Consider the following 25,247-nt stretch of genomic DNA (forward strand, 5'->3'; position numbering starts at 1 on the left):
GAACTGCCAGGTGCCTCATTAAACGTGCACTTTTCTGGTCTACTTATTATAATTACTAGGTATACTTTCAATAATTGTCGAAAATAGAAACGCATTTGCGTGTAACAACATTTTAAATTACTTAACCCTTAAATGCATATTGTTGCCATTTGGCTACAATGCATGTATTTTTTAATAAACTAGCCAAAATATAAGCTGGACTTTTTTATTTATTTTTCTTAGATCTGTAGGATCATCATCAGTTTTTTCACATTTTCCGCCATTTTTTCTTAAATGGTTGGAAATAATGTTTTTATTTAAGAAAAAATGGCGGAAAAGTGTGAAAAAACTGGATGATGGTGATTTTTAGTACATGATTCAGGCAGATTTTTTCAGAGTTAGTAACTATTTTATGTTTAATCATTTTATCATAGGGGTTTCTCAAATAGTGTACCTTTTTAATAGTAGTAAAAGTTTTCTTATAAATTTTACTAGTAATTATATATTTATATGTATTAGATTTAGCCTATTTTACTTCTAACACTGATTTAGTATTAAAATCGATGTTAAATATTTTTTTTATTATTTTTCCTAGAGTCAGAAAACCATTGTCTATCACATTAATAATTTCTAGTTAAAAGAAAAAAATCATGCATTTAAGGGTTAAGTCGGCGATTATAGACCTAAAAGTGTTACGTTGCGTGTTGTATTCAACTCATCAGCATTTCATTAAGTACCAGCTGATCTTAGAGTATGTAGCGCAATATTTCAAATTTACGGCTCACTACTTAGTACTTTGCACAGAAAACACAAAATCGTATTTTATGCAACAGGCGTTTAAAGGAGGTTAAAAAAGACGAGTGGCGTGGGTAACAATTTGAGGCGAAGCCGAAAATTATTAATAAAGACGCCACGACTATTTTTTAGGGTTCCGTAGTCAACTAGGAACCCTTATAGTTTCGCCATGTCTGTCTGTCCGTCCGTCTGCGGATAATCTCAGTAACCGTTAGCACTAGAAAGCTGAAATTTGGTACCAATATGTATATCAATCACGCCAACAAAGTGCAAAAATAAAAAATGAAAAAAAATGTTTTATTAGGGCATGTAAAGTGGGGGCTGATATTTTTTTTTATTCCAACCCCAACTTGTGATATATTGTTGGATAGGTATTTAAAAATGAATAAGGGTTTACTAAGATCGTTTTATGATAATATTAATGTTTTCGGAAATAATCGCTCCTAAAGGAAAAAAAAGTGCGCCCCCCCCTCTAACTTTTGAACATAAGTTTAAAAAATTTGAAAAAAATCACAAAAGTAGAACATTATAAAAACTTTCTAGGAAAATTGTTTTGAACTTGATAGGTTCAGCAGTTTTTGAGAAAAATACGGAAAACTACGGAACCCTACACTGAGCGTGGCCCGAGACGCTCTTGGCCGGTTTTTACTCAGTTAAACACCGTTGCATACAATACTTTTTCTACGACTATGCACTTAGTTTTTAATAGTTTTCTAGAATAACTTTCGTGAAATACTTTATGTCTTCTCCATTCCTGTTTTTGGTTTATATAAATGATTTGCCATGTATAGTGAAAAACTTTTGTGAAATAGTACTTTTTGCTGATGATACATCACTGCTTTTTAATGTTGACCGAAAATCTACGGATTACAATGTAATTAATAGCACGTTAGCTGATGTACTGCAGTGGTTTACTGTCAACAATTTACTTCTTAATTCTAAGAAAACCAAATGTATTCGATTTTCTCTGCCGAATGTTAAACCAATCGATACAAAAATACTTTTGAATGATGAATGCTTAGAGATGGTAGATACAACACTGTTTCTTGGTTTAACATTGGACAAAAATCTACAATGGAGTCCTCATATAAAGAAACTAGCAAGCAAATTAAGTTCAGCCGCATACGCCGTTAGGAGAATCAGGCAACTGACTAATGTTGAGACAGCTCGCCTAGTGTATCATAGTTATTTTCACAGTGTAATGTCATACGGTATTCTGGTTTGGGGCAAAGCAGCTGACATACAGACTATCTTTGTATTACAAAAGAGAGCCATTCGTTCTATTTACAACTTAGGAACACGTGAATCAGTAAGAGAACTCTTCAAAGAAATTAATATCTTAACTGTAGCTTCCCAATACATTTATGATAGTATAATTTATGTTGTTAAGAATTTAGACTGTTTCACTAAGAATTCTGATATCCATAATTATAACACTAGAAACAAAAATAAGCTTGCCATAAAGAAGTTTCGTGTCCGTAAAGTACAGAAGTCATTTGTTGGGCAATGCATTCATTTTTATAATAAGTTACCTGACACTGCTTTGAGATTACCCCTCCCAGCTCTTAAGAACTACTTAAAAAAATCTTTGATGTTAAAGGCTTATTACAGAGTCGAGGACTATTTGACAGACAAACATGCATGGCCCGAACCAGAAACTACAAAAAACGAATAGCAATTAAAATAATTGTATTATGTATAGAGGACACAGTTCAGATAAGAAAGCACATCAAATATTTTATATTTTAATTTTGACGCAAAGGTTTGCACTGCCAGCACAGCTGCCCATAAGTCCGCGGGAGAAAAATCCTCCAAAAGAACTAAAAAAACCAAACTTCGCGCACGCGCGCAGTATCGTTATAACAATGCGTTGCCATGGTTACAGAGCCAAACAATGCGTTTTCAGTTTTTACGATACTGCGCGCATGCGCGAAAGGCCGGCGGACGCTGGCTTTGGGGAATAGACTTTTTTGTAGGGTTTTAAAGATATATGAATGACCCTGTAAATGACGAATAACAGTTCGGGAGTAGAAAAAATAACAAAACTACCGTGAGACACTGACATATTTGATGTTAAACATAATCGAGTCATTCACGTCAAAATCGCACTCGTTCTCAATCATTCACTCGACATCGACACGTTTCAGATTCGATCAGTAACGAGGAGCTTCTTCACTGAGCGAGTTGTTTCTTCAGTTTTTTTTTTGTTGATTTTATATCATTCATCGACGATCACAAGCCTTACATAGTGTTCAAAGAGTTAATAATATAGCTCTGTAAGCAGTAATTAGGGAGTGTAAATCAATTATAAACTACGGGAAAATCCGTGTAATAATTTTTCAGACAATTGTAAACCAGTTTTCATTTCCTGTGTAAATAATAAGTCTGTATTTTTTTGTATAGTAGGTAATATAGTAGGTATAGCTCCATTTGTCAATAGGTATTATTAAAAAACGAAATAGAAGAAAAACCAATAACTGTTGGCTAGTCTGTGGCCAAGAGTAGGCCCCATTAATAATAATACTTAGCATATTTCTGCACAAAAAAAATGAATTAAGAATGTTATGAAGCATTTAAATCTTAAATGCATGACCTTGAAAATGTTTTGTTCAAATTAGAATTTTGACATGTTGTCAATAGAGTAAAAAATATATGATGCATATACCTACCTATATTTAGATCACAATGCATTTTAGGGTTAAATGGAAAGACTAGCGGAACAAAACTACGAAAGTACTTATCAATTGTTTTCTAAACTAAAATGGAAACGATTTGGTTCGGATAATAAATAAACATCTATCTATTTTTAGGGGGTAGATTCAGAAAATTGTTTTGGTTTCGATACGCAATATGTTCGAATGTTCCAATTGGCAAATTTCAATGTTGTATCATATAAATCCACGGATTATACGTATAGACAGTATGTGACCCGTAGATAACAGGTATGTGACGCCAAAAAAAGCGGTATCACGGTACTGATTAAAGATGGAGTAGGGAAGCTATATCTGTCTCTTTCGATGTATAGATTTAAACTTGCTCAATTTTTTCTCTGTCTATGAATGAATCTGATGAAAACTGTCACGCGTTGTTTTATGTATCGTTGCCATTGATATATTTATTAAAAATATTTCTTATCGTTTTCAGAGTCCAGCTAGTTCGTTCTACCAAAAAATGCGGGCCAGTTCAACGTGACAGTTCGAGTGCAACCATCGAGATGTCGCTCAAAACGCTCACAAACAACACCATCGCCAAGGCCTACAACCATCTGTTTGTGGAGCTTGCAGGTATTGCAAACAACAACAACTACAACAACAAACAGCAACAACAACAATCAACACCAACGACAAACAGCAACAACAAATAACAATTGAGTACATTACGCCAGTAGGACCGAGCTAACTATAAAAAAATGCTAAATTTGATATATACCTAACCATAATTATATTTGCTGATAACCTCAAGATGTCGCTTTAACAGCAAATAGAAGCATTTTTATTACAACTTATAGGGAAATATTTGGTTAACAAACTAGCTCAACAACAACAAAATCAATGTCAAACAACAGCAACACCAACAATCAACATCAACACAAGCGTCATGTAACAACATCCTAAAAAAAGATGACCAACTAGGTAATTGATTTTTACTAAATTGATATTAGCATTTTCTCTAAGATAACTTAGATAACATAAAAGCTATTTCACACAACTGAAAAAGAATTAGCTTATGTCGTTAATGAAACCCCAGAAACTCGGATCGCAAAGCCTTGGGCTCGTACAAGCATTTTAATTGTTTTTTGGAGCATATTTTTTACTAACTGTCACAGAAAAAGAAACTCCTGCAAAAACTAGATAACGTCTTAATTATCTTCAGACAGAACGGTAAAAAAAATCATGAAATTATCCTTCAGCAATGACCAGTTGCAATTTTTAGAAATCAACCAGACCGAAACCCACTCAGGTCATACACCCCAGTTTTTAGCACTATAATTTTAAATCTCGAAAATAATGGGCTAGACTAAACAATTAGGAAACACTTATAAGGTCATTGACGCTATACTATTTGAATACCGTTGTCCGTGATCAAAATTATGTCTTTTAACGCAACAGTTGTAAAAAACTGTTCATTGTCAACGTGTGAAGCGATACCTTTCGATACCTTTTGTTGGGTAACCGTAATGTTCTATTAAGATTGTTTGACAATTGAGTGCTAACTGGTTGCAATTTTCAATGGTTAGCATAAATGAGCACAGAATAAATAGTACAGACAGAATAAGTAATAGTAGTTGAATAAATGGATGAGATTTAAATTCATGTTTTATAGCCAGTACTGTTGGTGTGGTGAAAAAAATTGTGTTTCACTCGGTGGCAATGTTTGTTAAGCCTTCGTGCCTTCAAACCCTGCGCTTAAGATTCCACTTTTTCGGTTCAATATTGGAAACTTTCGCTTGCTCACGTACCAAATTTGGCACGTGCGGTTAAACAACTTTGCCCCCTTGTAAAACAAATAACTAAAATTCAATTCTAGTAAAACGTGCTAAACCCAATTCCTATTGTCTTCCAGATCCTCGCACAAACGATTGGTTCCTCATCACCAGTCCGATCCCCGGGCTGACCATACTCTACCTATACTTGAAGTTCGTACGAACATGGGGCCCTCGGTACATGGCCAACCGACCGCCCTTCCAGTTTCAGAAGACCCTGATCGTGTACAATTTCTTGCAAGTTCTTGTTAGCTGCTGGTTGTTTCATGAGGTAAGTTGGTTATTTGACTAAACCCTCAGAAGATTTTTCATGATCAGATTCCCAGGTTGCCTGTAATGGCTGATCTATATGGTAAGTTTGTATGTATCTTATAAACCATCGTACCAGCGACCGGGTCTTCATCTTCAAGGTCTTACCATCTTCTTCTACCTATATTGGAAGTTCGTGCGAACATGGGGCTCTCGGGACGATCGTGTACAACTTCTTGCGTTGTTGTTAGCTGCTGGCTGTTCCATGAGGTAACTTTATATGTATATCCTACTCATAATTATTTGTTTCTCATCACCAGCTTCCCAGGTTGACCATGATCATCCTCTGTCAGAGTTCCTGTAAAGGCTGATTCATAAGGTAAGTTTGTATGAATCATATACACCATCACACCAACGACCTGGTTTTCAAGGGCTGATTATCATCTACCCATACTTGAAGTTCGTGCGAAGGTTAGTTACATGAGGTTAGTTTATATCCTACCTAACTCTTTAAATGAATGGTTTCTTATGACCTGCAGCTTTCCTAGTTGACCGTGGCCGTCCTCTACCAGAGTTCCTGTAAAGGCTGATTCATAGAGTAAGTTTGTATGTATCTTATAGACCATTTGTAAGGTTTAAGGTTTGTTTTAGTGCATGATGCATGATAATTTATATTATCAATGATTCACAAAACTTTCGTACGCCCTCGGGTACGACATAGTGAAACAAGAATATATAACTGTAACCATCATATACACCTATGTTCGACGAATAAAGAATTTGTATTATTGTATTATTTTTATTTATCTTCCTTCTTAAGTTAGGTTTTGTACAATATGAGTATAAAAGTAAAATAAAAATAACACATAAGTATTATTGTATTATTTAAAAAACTCAACAGTTTTGATTTTTTTTTAAATGGGCTTACTCTTGACTACAGACTAACCAAAGGCAAAAACGTGGCCTACGATGGAGTGAGCTCGCCCAGAAGATGCCTGTTCACCCTTGATTTTTTGTTTGTAAAGCGCCTGATCTGAAAGGAAGAGCAATGTCAGTCAAAAGTGGCTTTGAAACTGATAGTCTGGCAAACAAAATTATCTGGTCAGTCTGTAAATCCAGAAAATTATACTTACCTATCCCTTTCTTGTTATGGCTAGATTAGGGTTCTAGTGATAAGAAAATTTTTATTTACACGTTTTTGTTTTTAAATTTCAGGGTTTAGATGCGGGCTGGTTGCGAACCTATAGTTGGAAATGCCAACCCGTCGACTTCTCAGATAGCCCGGAAGCGATGCGAGTAAGTTGATGCTTCTTATACAATACACTCACTTTGTCAGTTGATAAATGAGAGAAATAGAATAAATGCAGGCGCGATGACTTAAATAGGTACTTTTTCACAACACTAACTGGTGAAGGCTTACTTTGCTATTCGAGAACAGATAGCGAAATTGCGTTTTATCCACAAGAGTGAAAAGTAATTTCATACAAATTTTAACTTGATGTCTTAAGCTGGCTGGTAGAATTTATCTATGAATGATGATTTTGAATATTGAATAAATTGATGGATTTAATTTAATTTGATGTTTTATAGTTGGTAGTTTGTTCGTGTTGGTGTGGTGAAAAATTTAGTGTTTCACTCGTTGGCAAAGTTTGTTTACTAGTAACCTTCGTGCCTTGAAACCCTCGCAACGCAACGCTCGCGGTTAAATATTGGAATCTTTCTCTTCTTGTTTTTATTATTTAGGAACAATAACTTTTTGTAAAACAAATTTTATTATCCCTAAGTTCAGATTACCAGATTTATTTAATGAATTGAGATATCACAGCAGTTCTCGAAAAGTTTGTACAAAAATTAAAGAAAAATTTTTTTTTTTATTATATTTTTTGTTGATATATAACATAATAGATTTTAGTAAGTTTTATTTGGTCATTAAGATTCTCTAGTATCAATATTTTCTTAATTATAACAATTATCCTGTATATAACTCACGAAAGTCGACTTATGTCACTAAATGTTGGTAACAAAAGAGGATCAATTAAAATTTGCTGACGTGGCTATGTACAAACTTTTCGAGAACTGCTGATCAATATGGTACCAACTCACGACACGAATCTCACCATTGCTCCTTTTGAGAAGATCCGTGCTCCACCGTAGACCGCATCATCACTTACCATCAGGTGTGATCGTGGTCAAACGTCTACCTATTCATACTAAAAAAAAAACCACCCATGGTTCAAGTACTTGTGCAAACTTTATAATTAAAAAATGTACTTTTAAAATTCCAGGTGGCCCGAGGAGTCTACGTATACTTCCTAGCGAAGATGTCTGAACTCCTCGACACGGTGTTCTTCGTACTGCGCAAGAAAGACCGACAGATCACTTTCCTGCACATGTACCATCACACCGTCATGCCCATGATATCCTGGGGAGCGACTAAGTAAGACATATTATGATTCCCACCTAACTGAATGCGCCGTAGCTAAATAGCAATATCACTATCAAGACAGAGCGAGACTGCGTTTCGATAGGCGTCTAGGGTCAACGATTATTCGGCTAGGCCGGCAACCGGCAGAGCCAAGTAAAAGTTTTGCGCGCTCTGTCATACAAGGCGCCACAACGGCGGACGCCATTTACCTTTTCACGAATTAACCTTCTGAATGCTTGAGGCCTTCGAAACTAGGTGGAGCTAGCAATGCACGGTCGAGAAGTTTCCAAAGTTGCAGAACATTCCTAATGAGAATTTTCGGTAACTTCTGAGAATGTTCTCGAGAACGAGAATTTATCAGAATACTTAGTAAATTCGTAGTTTATACCATAATTTCGTCGAACTCAGCAAGTCAAGACGTAGTCCCGTGGTAGTGCGCTGGCTTCGTATGCCGACGTTCTCAGGTTCGATCCTGACAGCGATCTTTTTGTTTTTAATTTGTTGTTTTTTTTTTATATATACATATATTGGCATCAAGAAATAATAGATCGGTACCTAATTTAAAAAAGTCAGGACTAAAACTCTGAAAGTCTGAAAGTCGAAATGTTCCCTGAAGTATAGTGAGAATTTAAGCAACTTATAGTGAGAATTTAGGTAACTTATCACTTATCAACAAAATAGCTAACTGTAATAGACAATATTATACCTATAATAACATATAGTTTTATATTATGCCCATTTAAGCATTATTTCAAGTATATTCTCTTGTTTAAATAATAAATTGCATGTTGCGGGAATGTTCTGCGAACATTCTCAAGAATGTTTCCGCTTTTTGGGAATGTTCTGCAATTTCTACATTACTAGGTGGAGCTCGGCCTTCGGCCTTCGCATTCCTTTATTTCCTGTAGTTGAGCACTTGAGCAGCAATTAGCACCTGTGAATTGCGACCAAAACTTTCAACGCCTTTACGACTGCTTCTTCTTATCCCTTTATCGCCCACTTCTGAGCATAGGCCTCTCTTCTAGTATGCCAATTGTCTCGGTCCTGGTACGTAACCGAATGGCACAAACGCTCACAAACCGAAACGCTCGTAGATCTATCTACGACCTATCTTTATCGCGCTTGCATATTAGCCAGACGGTAGTCGGCGAAAGGTATTTCGCGGCGTTTCGTCTTCGTTTCGCGTCGCAGAAATGCCATTCGGCTACAGCACCTGAGCTAGTCTCGTCCAGTTGTGACCCGCAATTTTCCAGATGTCCCAACAAGCCAACGGATGCCAAGCTTTTTCTATTTGTAAGCAGCCACCATTCCGTCAACATTTTATTCCACCTACCACCACTCTGCTTAGCAACTCATATTGCATATTAGGATTACTAAACGATTATGTTGTCTTTCGTGTACGCAAGAAAACCCCGATTGTTTGAGTTCTGAGTTATTTAACTACATTAAAAATGAATTTGACGTCTGTTTCACTAAGAAGAAAGTAAAAAGCAGGACCAAAACTAAATTTAGCGACTGGGCTACCCCGGATATTCATGAGAAAAGACGCCAACTCTACGACTTATATGATTTAAAAGGAAGATCAAAGTATATATTTGTAATCGTTATATTAACAATTCCAGATACTACCCCGGCGGGCACGGCACGCTCATCGGCGTGATCAACTCGTTCGTCCACATCATCATGTATTCGTACTACATGCTGGCCGCCATGGGGCCTAAGTACCAGCGGCTCTGCTGGTGGAAGTCCTACATCACTACTTTACAAATGGTTAGTACCTGTTCTGTTTACTGCAGTTCTCCGGGCATCCTACATAAATAAATAAATAAATATTGTAGGAAATTCTTACACAGAATCTCAAGAAGGCTTGTGTTGCAGGAACTCAGACAACGATATACATATATAATAAACAAATACTTATATACTTATATTTTTTTTTTATATACATTGAAAACATCCATGACTCAGTAACAAATATCTATGTTCATCACACAAATAAATGCCCTTACCGGGATTAGAGCCCGGGGCCACGGCGTAGCAGGCACTACGCGCTAGGCCAGATCGACACTTACAAACATCACTACTTTACAAATGGTCCGTTAGTAGTTCTTCCAAGCGAGGCAATACGTTACCACTTAGTGCTGGATGCCATAGGACCAAGTACCAGAGGCTCTGGTCTCAGAGCAGAGATAATTTTCGCTTAAGTTGATAATTATCAGCATCATTGAGACACGCATTTTTCTTGCATTATTTGCCCATACTTTTTTACGCATAATGAGTAACAATCGTGAAAGTTCAAATAAGTGGTTGGAACTTTTACAGTTCTACTAACATTGACAATACGAATGTACTTATAAGAATGTTGTGATACTGTCAAGGCAATAAAAAGTTCATTCTGACCCTGTTTTGGCTGATGTTCAAACGGGTAGGGAGAACTGATAGCTCTTAAACCTAGGCTGAGGCAACTCAGGACCATGGCCTTGACTAGGCCAAAACTCAAGTCTTGTCGACGCATGATTAGAAAAGAAATATCACAGCAAATGGGCCAAATGAGCAATGTACCAGGCAAAATAAAAAAAAATAGATAGTTATAATATAAATCAATAAAAATAATCTGTTTCTTCCACAGATCCAGTTCTGCATAGCATTCCTCCACTCCTCGCAACTGCTCTTCTATGACTGCGGCTACCCTCGCTGGTCCGTCGTCTTCACTCTCCCCAACTCCATCTTCTTCTACTATCTCTTCTGGGACTTCTACGACAAGGCCTACAAGAAGCCAGACGCCAATGGAGTCAAGGAAAATGGCGTCAAAACTCATAAAAATCAGAGCAATGGGATTAAGAAAGTGAAGTGAAATGTGTATTTATCGCGCACAAAAAAGTCAAGGTTTTTTTTTACTTGACTCTTAATTATCTTATAAAATATGGGCAATTCTATTTCAATTTGTACCCTCAACCTGCACTTTAGTTTTTGGATTTTTTATATTTTTTCCATTTGGAGTCACGACTGTCATGAGCTCTTCCGAAACTTTTAATAGGAGGAGAGAAAAGAAACCGTTTTCAAACTTTCTTGTCCGGTGTGTTACGCTAATAGATAGTTGTAAAAAAAGTGACCGAAATGTACAAGTAAAACGACGAGGACAGATTTTTTAGTTAAATTGAAAATGCTTGTCCACTACCACTAAACTTTTAGGTACAAAAACAAAAACAAATGCCCAAATGTGGCCCAGATGCAAAAGGTAGGTCAAAACGTTTTTTTCTGAGTAAAGGGCTCTATGGATCAATTGAATGATAATTTATTTTCAGTGTTTTTGGTAACGTCCGATGTAATGTTGAGCGAAATTATGAACTGAAAATTGCATAAAACATTTTCGGAATAAATTAAAAATATTTCCAAGACTGTAGCGGGAAATATTATAAAATAAGTCACGATTTAAATATTGCTTAAACCTGTTCACAATAATACTTATATACGCCATGTAGAATTGTAAATATGTTATTCAAAAGTTTTCATTAAGAAAGCACAATTTTAATTTACATTGTACATAAAGGCATTTTCAGTATACATTATAAAGCTTTTAATAGAAACGCATGCTCAAAGTACTTATTTAATTGTATTATTCATACGTATATCGAGCTAAGGTCAAGAGAGATAAGATTGACATAGTTTGTTACCCGGGACAAAACAAGAGTGACATTTTGATTATTCTTATCCCAGTGTCTGTCTTACCCCATGCTTATTATTTCACTGTGTAAAACTGGACAGTTTGAGAAAATCATATAAAGTACAGCGGGAAAATTTCGACTTGCAAATGCAACTGATCCATTTTTTTCCGTGTTTTACAATATTTGCATTATTAATTAGAGTGTCCACTGGTTTTATATGTGGCACTCACCTTAATAGTGTAATAATGGAAAAAATGGATCAGTTACAATTGCCCCCCCAGTCGAGATTTGCCCCGCGGTACCTTACACAGAACTTCTATAAATACTTACCTAAACGTAGGATAATATAAGGAATTGTAGATAGATTTTTAAATATACTAATGTTTACAAATTCTTCCAAAGCGGGATACAGGACTCTCTGCCTATAGGAATAAGGTGTTCTGTAGGGAATTGCTATCAGAAATTATATAGGCGAATGATAAACCAATGTATTTTATGACTGGGTTTATTTTTCTCTTTTTATGTGTACTTAGGCCATTTTTTTTTCAAAGTTGTTCACCCCTCTTTTTTGTAACATGGCTGTTTTTTACGCTATTCATACTCAGAATCGCGATGTCTTTCGATCCTGATAGGAGAAAAAAAATGTCAAAACATTTCCACTTACATTTTTCAAACCTTCCATTCCGTCACCGCCATATAAAATGTATGAAAAAATGGTAACGGAATGAAAAAAAAACCTTGGGACAGTTTTTCTCCTTTAAGAATTGAAAGAGCTCGCGATTCTAAGTGAAAACCACATAAAAAAATCCAAATCCAAAACAGAAGTGGGGGGAGGGACAACCTTGAAAAAATTGGCTCACTTAATTACGTCAAATGTACAGTTAGCGTCAATATCGAATGAAACGTCGCACCATCTCTTTTAGTTCAGTGGTTACAGAATGGTAGTTACTTCTTAGGCGTTATTTAATCCGCTACTATTGACACTGACAGTACTATGTCCTCACCACAAGTTTGATTCTGAATATTTCATAAAATTTACTTTCCAGTTTCCATGCTTTTCGCTGGTATTGGAATATTAGTGCGAGTGAGATGTATGGAAAGTAATTCTCGCAAATGATATCGAATGTCAATATCAAACTCAAGGTAAGATACTTACTTAAAAGAGAGGAATGAAACAGTTTAAAGTAGTTATATTATGAATTTTAAGCTGTCTTCCTATTTTAACAGCCTAAAGGCATTATTTAAATAACGTTTAAATAAGTTTTTTTTATCTTATTTTGTGAAGACAAACGTCAATTAGATAATTTATATAAAAAGCTGCGAATCAAATTTTACCATACAATTTTTATTTTCTATTTATTTATTTGATTTAATCATACTAAATAGATTGTACACAAATGTTTTACTTATGTACGAATCTTTTAAAATGATGTTCGGTATTAAAATGTTATGAGAAGACTTTTTTTTTAATACTCCGAAACCCTGTCTCATTAAACACATAATTATACAGATTTATTTTGATAACGGGTCAGTCAGAGCAGCTGGGCCATTTCTTCAAAGTTGTCCATCCCCCTTTTTTTTTATTTGGATTTTTTAATGTGGTTTCCACTCAGAATCGCGAGCTCTTCCTAATAGGAGAAAAAAAGTGTCCCAAGGTTTTTTTCCAATTCCGTTACCATTTCTTAATTATACATTTTGTATGGCGGTAACGGAATGGAAGGTATGAAAAATGTATGGAAATCTTGGGACATTTTTTTTCTCCCATCAGGATCGAAAGACCTCGCGATTCTGAGTATGAATCGCGTAAAAAATACCCATGTTACAAAAAAAACTGGGGTGGACAACTTTGAAACAAATGGCCCAGCTACCATATCCGGTGTTCCCAGAAAATGGTCTTAGTAGAAAATTAAATTAAGGAAGATTGTCATTTTCAGCTGTTGGAAAAAAACATACAGTTTGCGAGAAAAGTCAAACTTTTTTTACCAATTGATTCTATTCCTATTCAGGACTTTTAGAGGACTGATAATCATCTCAAATCTAGGATGTCTGAGCTACTATGGGGTGGATAACATTCAAATATACTCTAGCGCCTTATCAGGTGTGTTTCTATCCATAACCTACAGTACAATGCAAGTCAACGCTTATACCTCTCCGAGACAATCTATCAGTGGGCCACGAAGCAACATAAAATCCGGTAATAGGTGATGTGGAAAACATGATTTCAATATAATGTTGTCTTTGGTTACCGCGATAGTTACTCATGAAATAAAACTATGGAAACGGATTAAGCGTACTGGTGACCGTTGACCACGAACGCTGTACAGTGTTCGAAACGTCGGGATGAATTGTTATTCATTATACGCGATTTAATCCATTCCTATAGTTTTATTTCATGATTACAATACCTTATGTTACGTCTGCGTATAAAAAAACTGTGTTTTTACACGTGTTCGGATTATTTGAATGTACAGTAAAAATGTAATGACTTGCAGAACTGATTTATGAATTATTTCCTTTTTTTAGGGTTCCGTACCTAATTAAATTAAAAGGTATTTGTTACGAAAATGTATACCAGTATATATTTTTCTGAGATTCATAAGAAAGATTTACGAAGTAAATAGATACTTAGAGATATTTTTTAAGAATTTTAATTTTGACGTTTCAAGTCTGAAGTCTAGTTTTTGAACCATGTACAAAATGATCTGTTTATCCTTTGACATAACATAATTATATTATGTATCTGCGACAGAACGGCACAAAATTTATAGTTTAAGCAAGAACGATTTAATACTGGACTGTAAAGCCCACACAAAAAGCGTACTCCTGAAATGTATGAGGCTTTTAAGCTTAAAACTAGATGGCGCTGTTCGCAGCCACGAAGTGGCCAAAATCATAATATCGTCACTCCTTTAAAAAAATCTCGTATCTCACGCTGTTCCTCAAAGTTAAAACGCAGTAAGTCTATATGCATTCCATACATACTTACTACAATTTTCTTTTCATTGACAGACGAAGATACAAGTATTTTTAAAAGTAGTGACGATATATTTTTCCCATATATTTTTGCGTGTTTTGATTTTTTTATAAGAACATATGGCCTTTTTCCTTATTTTAAAATCATACTATCACGTCAATACACATGGCATCAAAAATTTAGGTACGATTCTTAGTATGAAGTATGTAAATCTTATATAAATAATCCTTGGTCTAGGTATCTCTTTGAATGGATCAAAAAATATACGATCTGATAGTACCATTAATTTACTTTCAAAATTTAGTTCTAGGTCCAATCTATACTGTATCGAGATCGCAACTTGACATTTATTGATATTAGTACAGGCTCGTTGAGATTTCAACATGGATACGGAACCCTAAAAATTGAAGAACCATGGTCAATGGACACGATACATCGTTACAAGTACAGTACTGTTTTTATGCCCTTGGCCATTTTAAGTATTATAATATCATTTCGACCATGAATTATTGTTGCATTTATAAGTTATGCAATCTGGCCCTTCTAAGTTCAAATACAAATGTTTGGCCAAGGTGCTCAATTTACTCAGAGATGACTATAAAAATGTTATTATGATATAAATATAGATAGGTATAGTGTTACGCCGTGGCTTGCGTGGGCGACGGTCGCGCGATGGTCGCGCGACGGCGATGCGACGCATATAAAATCAAACCTTATCGATATGGAAGTATGAGACGCAACGGCGACGGTCGCGGGACCGTCGCCCACGCAAGACACGGCGTTATTTACGAAAACGCGCGCCTTAAATACGTACCATACCAAGTAGGCAAGTACAGTCAACCAATTGGAACCAGCAATCACTGTAGAACTATGCCATAGTGACGTTATAAATATAAATAGGTATCTCATAGGTAAGCGTGCTCCACCTTAGTCCGCATCATCACTTACCATCATGTGTGATCGTGGTCAAACGTCTACCCATACAAATTAAAAAAAAATTGTAAGAAATTTCATACTGCTTGCCATTTTGACATAGTTGTAGAGTGGTTTAGGGTTGTAATTGGTTGATTGTACATTCATGGTGTTAAATGAGGAAGTCGACTATTTTTTGCAACATCATCCCTTGGCATCAGGATTGATCGTGGTCAAACGTCTACAATACAAATCCACTTTATTGCACAACCTCAGAAATGTATATAGGAACACGCACATTACAATAAATTTTTCCCTCACTAGCTCGGAAACACGTGTTTTGTCCTTTAATACCAGCGGGTAAAAACGCATTTTATCCACTAGTGGGTAAAGTAATTTGACCTTGAATAAAGTCAAATTAACTGCTTTAAAATTGATAAAAGTAGGTGAATCTAGTAATGAAGATGATTTACCACCTGTGAAACTACTGGAAGCAGTGATAAACGCATTTTTGCGTTGTAGTTTCCTCGCTGTAGTCAAGAGCGGAAAAGTTTCCAGTTACACTCGGGTGAAAATGGTATTTTAGGCCCCAGAGGGGGGTTCACGGATTCTATTTGAAACTCGCTTCGAAATATTCAAATGAAATCAATTATTTTTTTTCCACACTCGGCGTTAAAATACAACTTTGCGCTTATGAAACAAATAAAGCTACGCCCTCACTAGCTCGGAAACACGTGTTTGTCCTTTAATACCAGCGGGTAAAAACGCATTTTATCCACTAGTGGGTAAAGTAATTTGACCTTGAATAAAATCAAATTAACTGCTTTAAAATTGATAAAAGTAGGTGAATCTAGTAATAAAGATGATTTACCACCTGTGAAACTACTGGAAGCAGTGATAAACGCATCTTTTGCGTTGTAATTTCATCGCTTAGTGAGGGGAAAAGTTTTGTGTTACACGTTACATCGGGTGCAAATGTATTTTTCATCAAACATGCAATGAAATATTAAATTTACGTTCCTTAAAATGGGCTGGGAAGTATCGCTTTTTGGGCGCAACAACTCGAGAGGACGGGGAAAAGGGATTTCATATTATTTTTCAGGCCTAGGCCTGCAAAGTAACTTTTTTTTATAAAATATTGTCCTTTAGAGCTTTTTTTATTTCATTGTATGTTTGAGAAAAGCACTATACATGCCTCGGCGTGAAAACGGATTCCCGGCCTCGTATCCCTATCCGGCCTCCCTCGCACGCTCGCTCGGCCGTATATACCCACTTGGCCGGAAATCCTTTGTTTACCCGGCCTCTGATGTAATATACTATTACTTCTCGTGTGTTAAAAAACACGCAAGGTCAGGATTCTATTTTCGAACCACTCGCTTCGCTCGTGATTCAACTATAGAATCCTTTCACTTGCTCGTTCTTCAATTTCACACTCGGCGTTAAAATACAACTTTGCCGCCTTGTATAACAAATAACTAATAAGCTTTAGATGAAAGAAACAAAAGAAACATATTTACAGTGTCAATAACAAACAATAAAGGCGAACCCTATAATGCGATCTCTTCCAATTAATCTTGGAGGATCTGATTAGAAGCGAAGTAACGATGTCTCTTCATCATATTTTGAACAATAATTGATGAAATGAAGCGTAATTAAGTCTCGCAAGTATTCGTCAACTGAGTTTAAAAATAACCATTCTAAAATGACGTCTAGATCATAACAACTAAGCGCAGAGACAGATCGCACATTATATTAGTTACCTACCTTACACCTTCATTTTATTTTGTTATGCAAGCGAGTACAATACACCATGCGCATGAGTTTATTAAAAGAGGCAGTTGGTGAGGTCGCTGCATTTTGATTGGATCCCGTGCGCTGTTCGCTCGCCTGGCTGATTTTTTATATTTTTTTTGTTCGATTTTTGAATTTCGCGTTTTCGGCCAGTGACTGTGTTGTGTGAGTGAGTGATATTTTTTTCGATTTTTGGAGTTGTGAACTTTTTTCAAAATGAATGGTAAGTTTTTTTTTTCATTTACTTACAACCAAACATGTAGGTACAGCTTAATGGGTACTTTGTGTGTACAATGAAAAAAATATACAAAAAGCGGGTAGTTTAAAAAAAAAAAGTAGGGTACTTAGATTATACTTAGGCATCTTATGTATAAAACCAGAATGTTTCAATTATTCAAAAATTTCAATATCAAAATATTGGAATCAGGAAATTTTTATTCGCAATCGTTTTGTTAACACTTTTTTGCATACCTATGAAGGGCCAACTAATATAAAAAAATCTACAATTCCTTGAAAACATTACAATCCCGTTATTAATTACCTAAATTTACTTTTACCTAATTTGATAAAGAAACTCAGTAAATCAGTTCATAAGTTTTATAGATATTGTTTTTCTAGTTTTCTTTTTTACTACAACTGCAAACTTTTAATGGTAGGATTGTAAGCATCAGTTATATAATTATGTTTTAATACTTATTTTGTACTTCATTAAAACATAAAAAATAAAAAAAAAAAACTTATCTCAGTGCGTATTTGATCAAGTGATAATTAATCACCTACTTCTGTTGAAGAATTTTATAAGGCCCTGATTTTAACAAACTATAACTTACTAAATTATGAAGACATGTAAGTGTAACTAACATAATATATTGAAAACTTTACTATTCAGAAAAAAGTATAACTATATGTAAGGCAAAACAAAACAGACTTCACCCAAAGATGATAAAAAGTACCTAAATGCATACCATACACTTACTTTGCAAGGACCTTGTAGCAAACTTTTTTACTGCTGCAAATACTTAAACCGACCATTTTGAAAACATTTTGAACAGTAAACTCTAAATATTAAGGTCGATAATTTAACTGATTTTCTTGAAGACATGTAATTTTAATTGTAATAAAAATGTTGTACCGGACTCAAACAGGATTATAGCAGGAATGAGATCTTTTTTATTTTATTTTAGTGCATTGACTTCAATGTATGCCTGACCCCGTAGCCGAACGACATTTCTACGATGCGAAACGAAAACGAAACGCCGCGAAAGTTAGTCTGGCTCTGTCGCGGCAATACGCAAGAGCGATAGAGATAGATAGCTACGAGCGTTTCGTTTCGTGAGCGTTTGTGCATTCGGCTACGCACGCTGTTTTATTATACATGGAGGATGTGAATTACTTTTCATATCTTCACATGCTCTTAACGCATAATTATCAGAATGATATTTGAATATAATCAATCAGACTTATATTAACCGGGATATAGACCGTGATTACCATTTTGATTTTTGCCGAGCTCCCGGTATTTCGACGCAGTTGCATGCTCATGATCACGGAAAACTGCGTCGAAATATCGGGAACTCGGGAAAAATCAAAAACGTAATCACGGTCAATATATTAAGTCTAATGAAAATAACCGTGAATCATTCAAAACTCTTATATGTAATCAATCAGATACCATGTCGAGAGATGACAGTTAGTGCAACTTGACTACAAATTTCATTGATACCAAAAATCGTCTATAAGGTGCACCGGGGTGATTTCAACTGGGGGACAGATTCAACGTATCGAAATATTTTCCACGTTTTACACTATTCAGTGTCATATGTGCCCTCTGAACATGCGTGCCATATGTGACCAGTAGACAGATATGGCACGTAGTTAATAATTTAAAATGTGGAAAACATTACCTTTAATTGAAATTGGCCCGCAGTCGAAATTATACATAATATACATTTTCTTTGATATTGTATCCTACTGGGGAAACTTCATACAACCCACATAGCCAGTATCTCGACGCTATGGTCGGTAGGGTAAAAAGTACTTCCTTGCATTATCGCTTAATTTTTTTTCCATTTTGCTTATATTATTGCAAACGTAAACATATAAAAGGCAAGCAAAACAACGATCTTCTCACAGCACATTGAATGTAATAGTTATTAGGGATGCAGGATACTCGCCGATGCCTACTTACTAATCCCTTCCCACTGAGCCACCTGCATTTTACACTGCCTAGATATCGATTGCAGACCGATTATTCCGACCCCAATCCCTATTCTTATCCCCGTTCCTATCTCTATCTTTGTCCCCGTCCCCGTCCCGTCCCTGTCGCCGTCCCTCCCCTATCCCTATCCCCGTCGCCGTCCCTCCCCTATCCCTATCCCCGTCCCCGTTCCATATTTGTATCCCTATCCCTATCCCGATCCCTATCCCGATCCCGATCCCGATCCCTATCCCGATCCCGATCCCGATCCCGATCCCGATCCCGATCCCTATCCCTATCCATATCCCGATCCCCATCCCGATCCCGATCCCTATCCCGATCCCTATCCCGATCCCGATCCCGATCCCGATCCCGATCCCGATCCCGATCCCGATCCCTATCCCTATCCCTATCCCGATCCCGATCCCGATCCCGATCCCGATCCCGATCCCGATCCCGATCCCGATCCCGATCCCGATCCCGATCCAGATCCCGATCCCGATCCCGATCCCGATCCCGATCCCTATCCCTATCCCTATCCCTATCCCGATCCCTATACCTATCCCTATCTCTATCCCTATCCCTATCCCTATCCCGATCCCGATCCCGATCCCTATCCCGATCCCTATCCCTATCCCTATCCCTATCCCTATCCCTATCCCTATCCCTATCCCTATCCCTATCCCTATCCCTATCCCTATCCCTATCCCTATCCCTATCCCTATCCTTATCCCGATCCCGATCCCTATCCCGATCCCTATCCCGATCCCTATCCCTATCCCTAACCCTATCCCGTTCCTGTGCCCGTCCCTGTCCCTGTCCCTGTCCCTGTCCCTGTCCCTGTCCCTGGACCTGTCCCTGTCCTTGCCCCTGTCAAATTATCATGCTAGGAGGTGAACTTTGAAAAATCCTTTCTTAGTGCTCCTCTAAGGAACTTCCGTGTCAATTTGAAATCTCTTGAACCAGAAGTAAAGATAAAAACTAAAGCTATACTTATGGCTATTTTGGATATTTTAACCCCACTGCACAACAACAGGGGAGAAAATTTCTTTTCCACCTCATTAGATTTTCAAATAGTTGTATTTATCGTGATCAGCGACCCGATAAACCATAAAAACGATACACATATTGTGTTTTTGACTTTAGGCGTAAAATTTTCAAAAATCCTGAAACATGTATTTAGTCATATGTCTTTAGGAATCCTCCTGTGAAGTTTCGAATAAAATAGTCAAACTAATCTTGTTTCCCCATACAAACTTTGAACCCCCATTTCACCCTTTTAAGAGGAGAATTTTGAAAAATCCTTTCTTAGTGCTCCTCTACGCCATATAAGGAACCTGTGTGCCAAATTTGAATTCTCTAGGACCAGCGGTTTCGGCTGTGTGTTGATATGTCAATCAGTCAGTCAATATCTTCTTTTATAATATATTCAAACCCCATTGCACCACAACAGGGGAGAAGGTATTTCACTTCCGCCTCGTTAGATTTTAAAAACGTTGTATTTATCGTGATCAGCGACCCGATAAACCATAAAAACGATACCCATATTGATTTTTTGACTTTATCACCCCCTTTTCACCCTTTTAGGGATTAAATTTTCAAAAAACCTGAAACACGTATTCAGTCATATGTCTTAAGGAATCTTCCTGTGAAGTTTCGAATAAAATAGTCAAACTAATCTTGCTTCCCCATACAAACTTTGAACCCCCATTTGACCCCCTTAGGAAGTGAATTTTGGAAAATCCTTTCTTAGTGCTCCTGAGACACTATAAGGAACCTACTTGCCAAATTTGAAATCTCTAGGACCAGCGGTTTCGGCTGTGTATTGATATGTCAGTCAGTCAGTCAATATCTCCTTTTATATATTTTTTTGATATTTAAACCCCATTGCACCACAACAGGGGAGAAGGTATTTAACTTCCGCCTCGTTAGATTTTAAAAACGTTGTATTTATCGTGATCAGCCACCCGATAAACCATAAAAACGATACCCATGTTGATTTTTTGACTTTATCACCCCCTTTTCACCCTTTTAGGGATTAAATTTTCAAAAAACCTGAAACACGTATTCAGTCATATGTCTTAAGGAATCTTCCTGTGAAGTTTCGAATAAAATAGTCAAACTAATCTTGTTTCCCCATACAAACTTTGAACCCCCATTTGACCCCCTTAGGAGGTGAATTTTGGAAAATCCTTTCTTAGTGCTCCTCTACACTATATAAGGAACCTACGTGCCAAATTTGAAATCTCTAGGACCAGCGGTTTCGGCTGTGCGTTGATATGTCAGTCAGTCAGTCAGTCAGTCAGTCAGTCAGTCAGTCAGTCAGCTTCTTCTTTTATATATTTAGATTATGTTAAGAGGATACGGTAGCGAAAATGCTAAAATGGAAAGGAGCCTTCTTTCAACTTGGGAATTTCAGTTAAATATACAAGTGTTATTAACTAGATTTATCGAAAAAAAATTGTCCATTAAGAACAACTCAGTCAAAAGATATTTCAAAAAAATCTTTAAAATCGAGGTTCCGCTCTCGACTCTTTCCTCCTTCAAAACTTAATCAATCGGAACGAAATTTGAGAATCTAAATAACAATGAAATAATCTATGTTGGACCGTTTAGCTTATTTGGACAATTGTTACCAATCTTGAGTATCACACCTTTTTTGCGCCACAATGAAAAAGGCCGTTTTTGGAAATTTTTGATTGGCTCTAGAATCTTTAAAAAGCAGAATATCAAAAAAATCAAAACGGTCCGACACAGATAAAAAAATACGTATCGTCTTAATCTAAATATAATTTGATAAACTGAATACATATTTATGGACTCTATTGTATAAAGTACTTACGAATCAAGACGCGATCAACAACAATGCAGCGATTATCAGCCAAGGCCGGTAATTTGATTTGATAATGGGAATGGGCAGGTTTCCTGATAACTGGGCTGTTACAGACCCGGTCCTTTACAGCCTGCCACCTCTTAAGCATAAGTGACTAACTTTTTTTAATAAAAAAACATCTCTAATATCTGTATCTTTTATACGTGCTTATAGTCTGCGTTTTAGGGCAAAAATAATTAAATATTAATTTTTCATTAATAATCACTACCATTTACCTAATAATGAAAACGAAAAAGATAAACAAAGAAAAAAGCGTAAATTTTTTTTTAAAACATAGGTATATACTTACCGGCCTAGGCCTCCAATACAGAATACAGAATACAGAATTTATTGATAAAATAAAAGTACATTTTACAAGTCAAAAATAATATACAAAATTTACAATAATTTACACAATTAAAATTTAATAGTTATTTGTTATACAAGGGGGCAAAGTTGTAGTTTAACGCCGAGCGTGGAATTTAAAAACGAGCAAGTGAAAGGATTCTATAGTTGAACCACGAGCGAAGAGAATAGGTTCGAGAATAGAATCTTGAACCTGCGAGCTTTTCAACACACGAGAAGTAAAATACATTTGCACCCGAGTGTAACACAAAACTTTTCCCCTCACTATAGCGAAATTTCCTGTAAGAAAATTCTTTACAGTTCTGTCGATTTTTTTCGTTTAATTAAACTTTTCAAAAATACAAATGTGCATTTGGCGGACTTAATATCAGAAAGCATTCTCCACCAGTCAAACAAACTATTAGTGTTTAGGCCATAACCATGCCAACATTGCTAAAGCTTTTTCTAGAACAATATCCATCGTGCGTCAAGCGACAAGTATGAATAGTTTAATACTTAATTGCCGCAATAATTAATGGAAAACAAACGGTGACAGCCAATGAGATAAGTTTACTCTAGGTATGTTATGCACCTATACAGTGTGTTACCACTATACGGGCATTTATTAAAACCGATAGTAATATGATCCATTAGTAAACGTTTGCGTGTATCAGCTAACCACATTTATTTAAATTAACTGCAAAATAAATTTTCCAAAATCCACATATTCAGTCTTTTTTTTATTATGCAGTGCATTATGTTTTCTATTAACACTAGCGTAAGCTGTTTTATTTTATTATTTTTCAATTTTTATTTTCATTGTTTTGATCCACAATTTTTTTTGTTTCAATTGAAACCTGTAGGCCTAGCACATGATTGCCGCGAGAGTATATCGCCGCGAGATAGATGACACGTCTTCTTCTAACTGTATCAATGACATAAGGACGGGTAGTCTATCTCGCGGCGACATACTCTCGCGGCAATCATGTGCTAACCCTGCTGTCTGAAATAAAATATTTCATTTCATTTCATTTATTCATGCGTGCTCTTCGCAATAATGACAATTATTGTCATTCAGTACTGACATCACTAACACTATGAGCTGTCATATCATATCCTTTATTTGACTAGTGTATGTGCTCTAGATTGCTGCAGGCCTAGCACATGATTGCCGCGGGAGTATGTCGCCGCGAGAAAGATCACACGTCTTCTTCTAACTGTATTAATGACGTAAGGACGGGTAGTCTATCTCGCGGCGACATACTCCCGCGGTAATCATGTGCTAACCCTGCTGGCAATATTATTTTTGTTAGAATTTTTTGTTGTTTGTAAAGTCGTTTTTTTAATGTAATTATTAATTAAATTAATGTCATTGTTCCGTTCAATAAATATGTTACATCACGATCCTATAAAAAAGCCTTCTAGGTAACACACTACATGAGTTAGACTTATACTTGATAGTGAAAAACGTCACAGAAATTGTAAGTATGTAATTTTTGTTTTCATTATACAGTCAACCAATTGGAACCTTAGCCCACTGTAGAACCAGGTCATAGTGACGTTATAGATCAGATTGTAAGAAATCTCTTACTGCTTGTCATTTTGACATGGTTGTATAGTGGTCTAGGGTTCCAGTTGGTCGACTGTTATGTACACTATCTACCTTGTAACATATTTATGAGTCTGAAGTGCTTCAGTCAATTATACTAATGACAATTGTCAGTAACCTTCAAAATCAAAGTGACATGTTAAAGGGCATACCTGGGCCAATGACCTTCGATTCGAATCCATTGATATTATCACATATCATTGTAGTTTCTAAAGCCTATCATATTAACAACATTGTCTTTAAGCAAAATAATATCTCGTAATTACTTCCCAGCTCATTGCTTCTGTGATATTTGGCATCAAAGTTGACCAACTTTCGGGCCAAGAACTGGTTTTTGGTCAAAACTTTTGTTTTTATTAGTTTAATTAATTCATCTTGATTTTTTAGGAAAGTCAAAGGTAAATCCGAATATGTCGATTTCATGTATGTAAGTCCCATCAAACAACATACAACATTACAATCACGCCTGTATCCCATAAAGGGGTAGGCAGAGCACATGAAACTACTAAAGCTTCAGGGCCACTCTTGGCAAATAAGGGGTTAAAAGAAAACGAAACTATGGCATTGCAGTGACAGGTTGCCAGCCTCTCGCCTACACCACAATTAAACCCATTAAAATCAAATTTCGAAAAAAGTGTTTTTTTAGACCATGTTTAAAAAAATCACAATTTTTTTTTGAATAAGTAAAACGTCCCACTTTGTTGGTTACTATTAAGGCGAGATTGACTTGTATCTTTAGATGAATAATATCTGGGCAACCGAGCTTCGCTCGGTTCTGTTTCGTATCCTTGACATGTGTCGCCATCTAGTTCAAAAATGAATAGTACCTACATCGAGCGAAAGAATTCTCAGCCTTAACAACACAACTACTCCACACGAGATGGCGCGCATTTCGCCACAAAAACTCAAATAGTGTATTTTTCTATTCGTTTTAGCCTTGACCTGTGTCGC

The 25,247-nt window shown here is 36.3% G+C and overlaps 2 protein-coding genes across 3 annotated transcripts in view; both read left to right on the top strand.

Annotated features, from left to right (window-relative positions):
• The window catches only part of LOC125226627 (elongation of very long chain fatty acids protein-like), a 58,437-nt gene extending 46,212 nt beyond the window's left edge, over positions 1–12,225 (top strand). For both annotated transcript variants that reach the window (XM_048130661.1, XM_048130662.1), the window contains exons 2-7: positions 3,919–4,058; positions 5,338–5,528; positions 6,722–6,802; positions 7,792–7,943; positions 9,554–9,701; positions 10,561–12,225. In XM_048130661.1, coding sequence (XP_047986618.1) covers positions 3,989–4,058; positions 5,338–5,528; positions 6,722–6,802; positions 7,792–7,943; positions 9,554–9,701; positions 10,561–10,785 — 867 coding nt within the window. In that variant the 5' untranslated portion in view covers positions 3,919–3,988 and the 3' untranslated portion in view covers positions 10,786–12,225. The remainder of the gene's footprint in view (positions 1–3,918; positions 4,059–5,337; positions 5,529–6,721; positions 6,803–7,791; positions 7,944–9,553; positions 9,702–10,560) is intronic.
• A 5,126-nt stretch (positions 12,226–17,351) lies between these two features.
• The window catches only part of LOC125226563 (elongation of very long chain fatty acids protein AAEL008004), a 67,464-nt gene continuing 59,568 nt past the window's right edge, over positions 17,352–25,247 (top strand). Inside the window, exon 1 of the mRNA XM_048130563.1 lies at positions 17,352–17,496. Coding sequence (XP_047986520.1) covers positions 17,490–17,496 — 7 coding nt within the window. The 5' untranslated portion in view covers positions 17,352–17,489. The remainder of the gene's footprint in view (positions 17,497–25,247) is intronic.

Source organism: Leguminivora glycinivorella, chromosome 5, assembly GCF_023078275.1.
Source record: "Leguminivora glycinivorella isolate SPB_JAAS2020 chromosome 5, LegGlyc_1.1, whole genome shotgun sequence".
NCBI classification, from domain to species: Eukaryota; Metazoa; Arthropoda; class Insecta; order Lepidoptera; family Tortricidae; genus Leguminivora; species Leguminivora glycinivorella.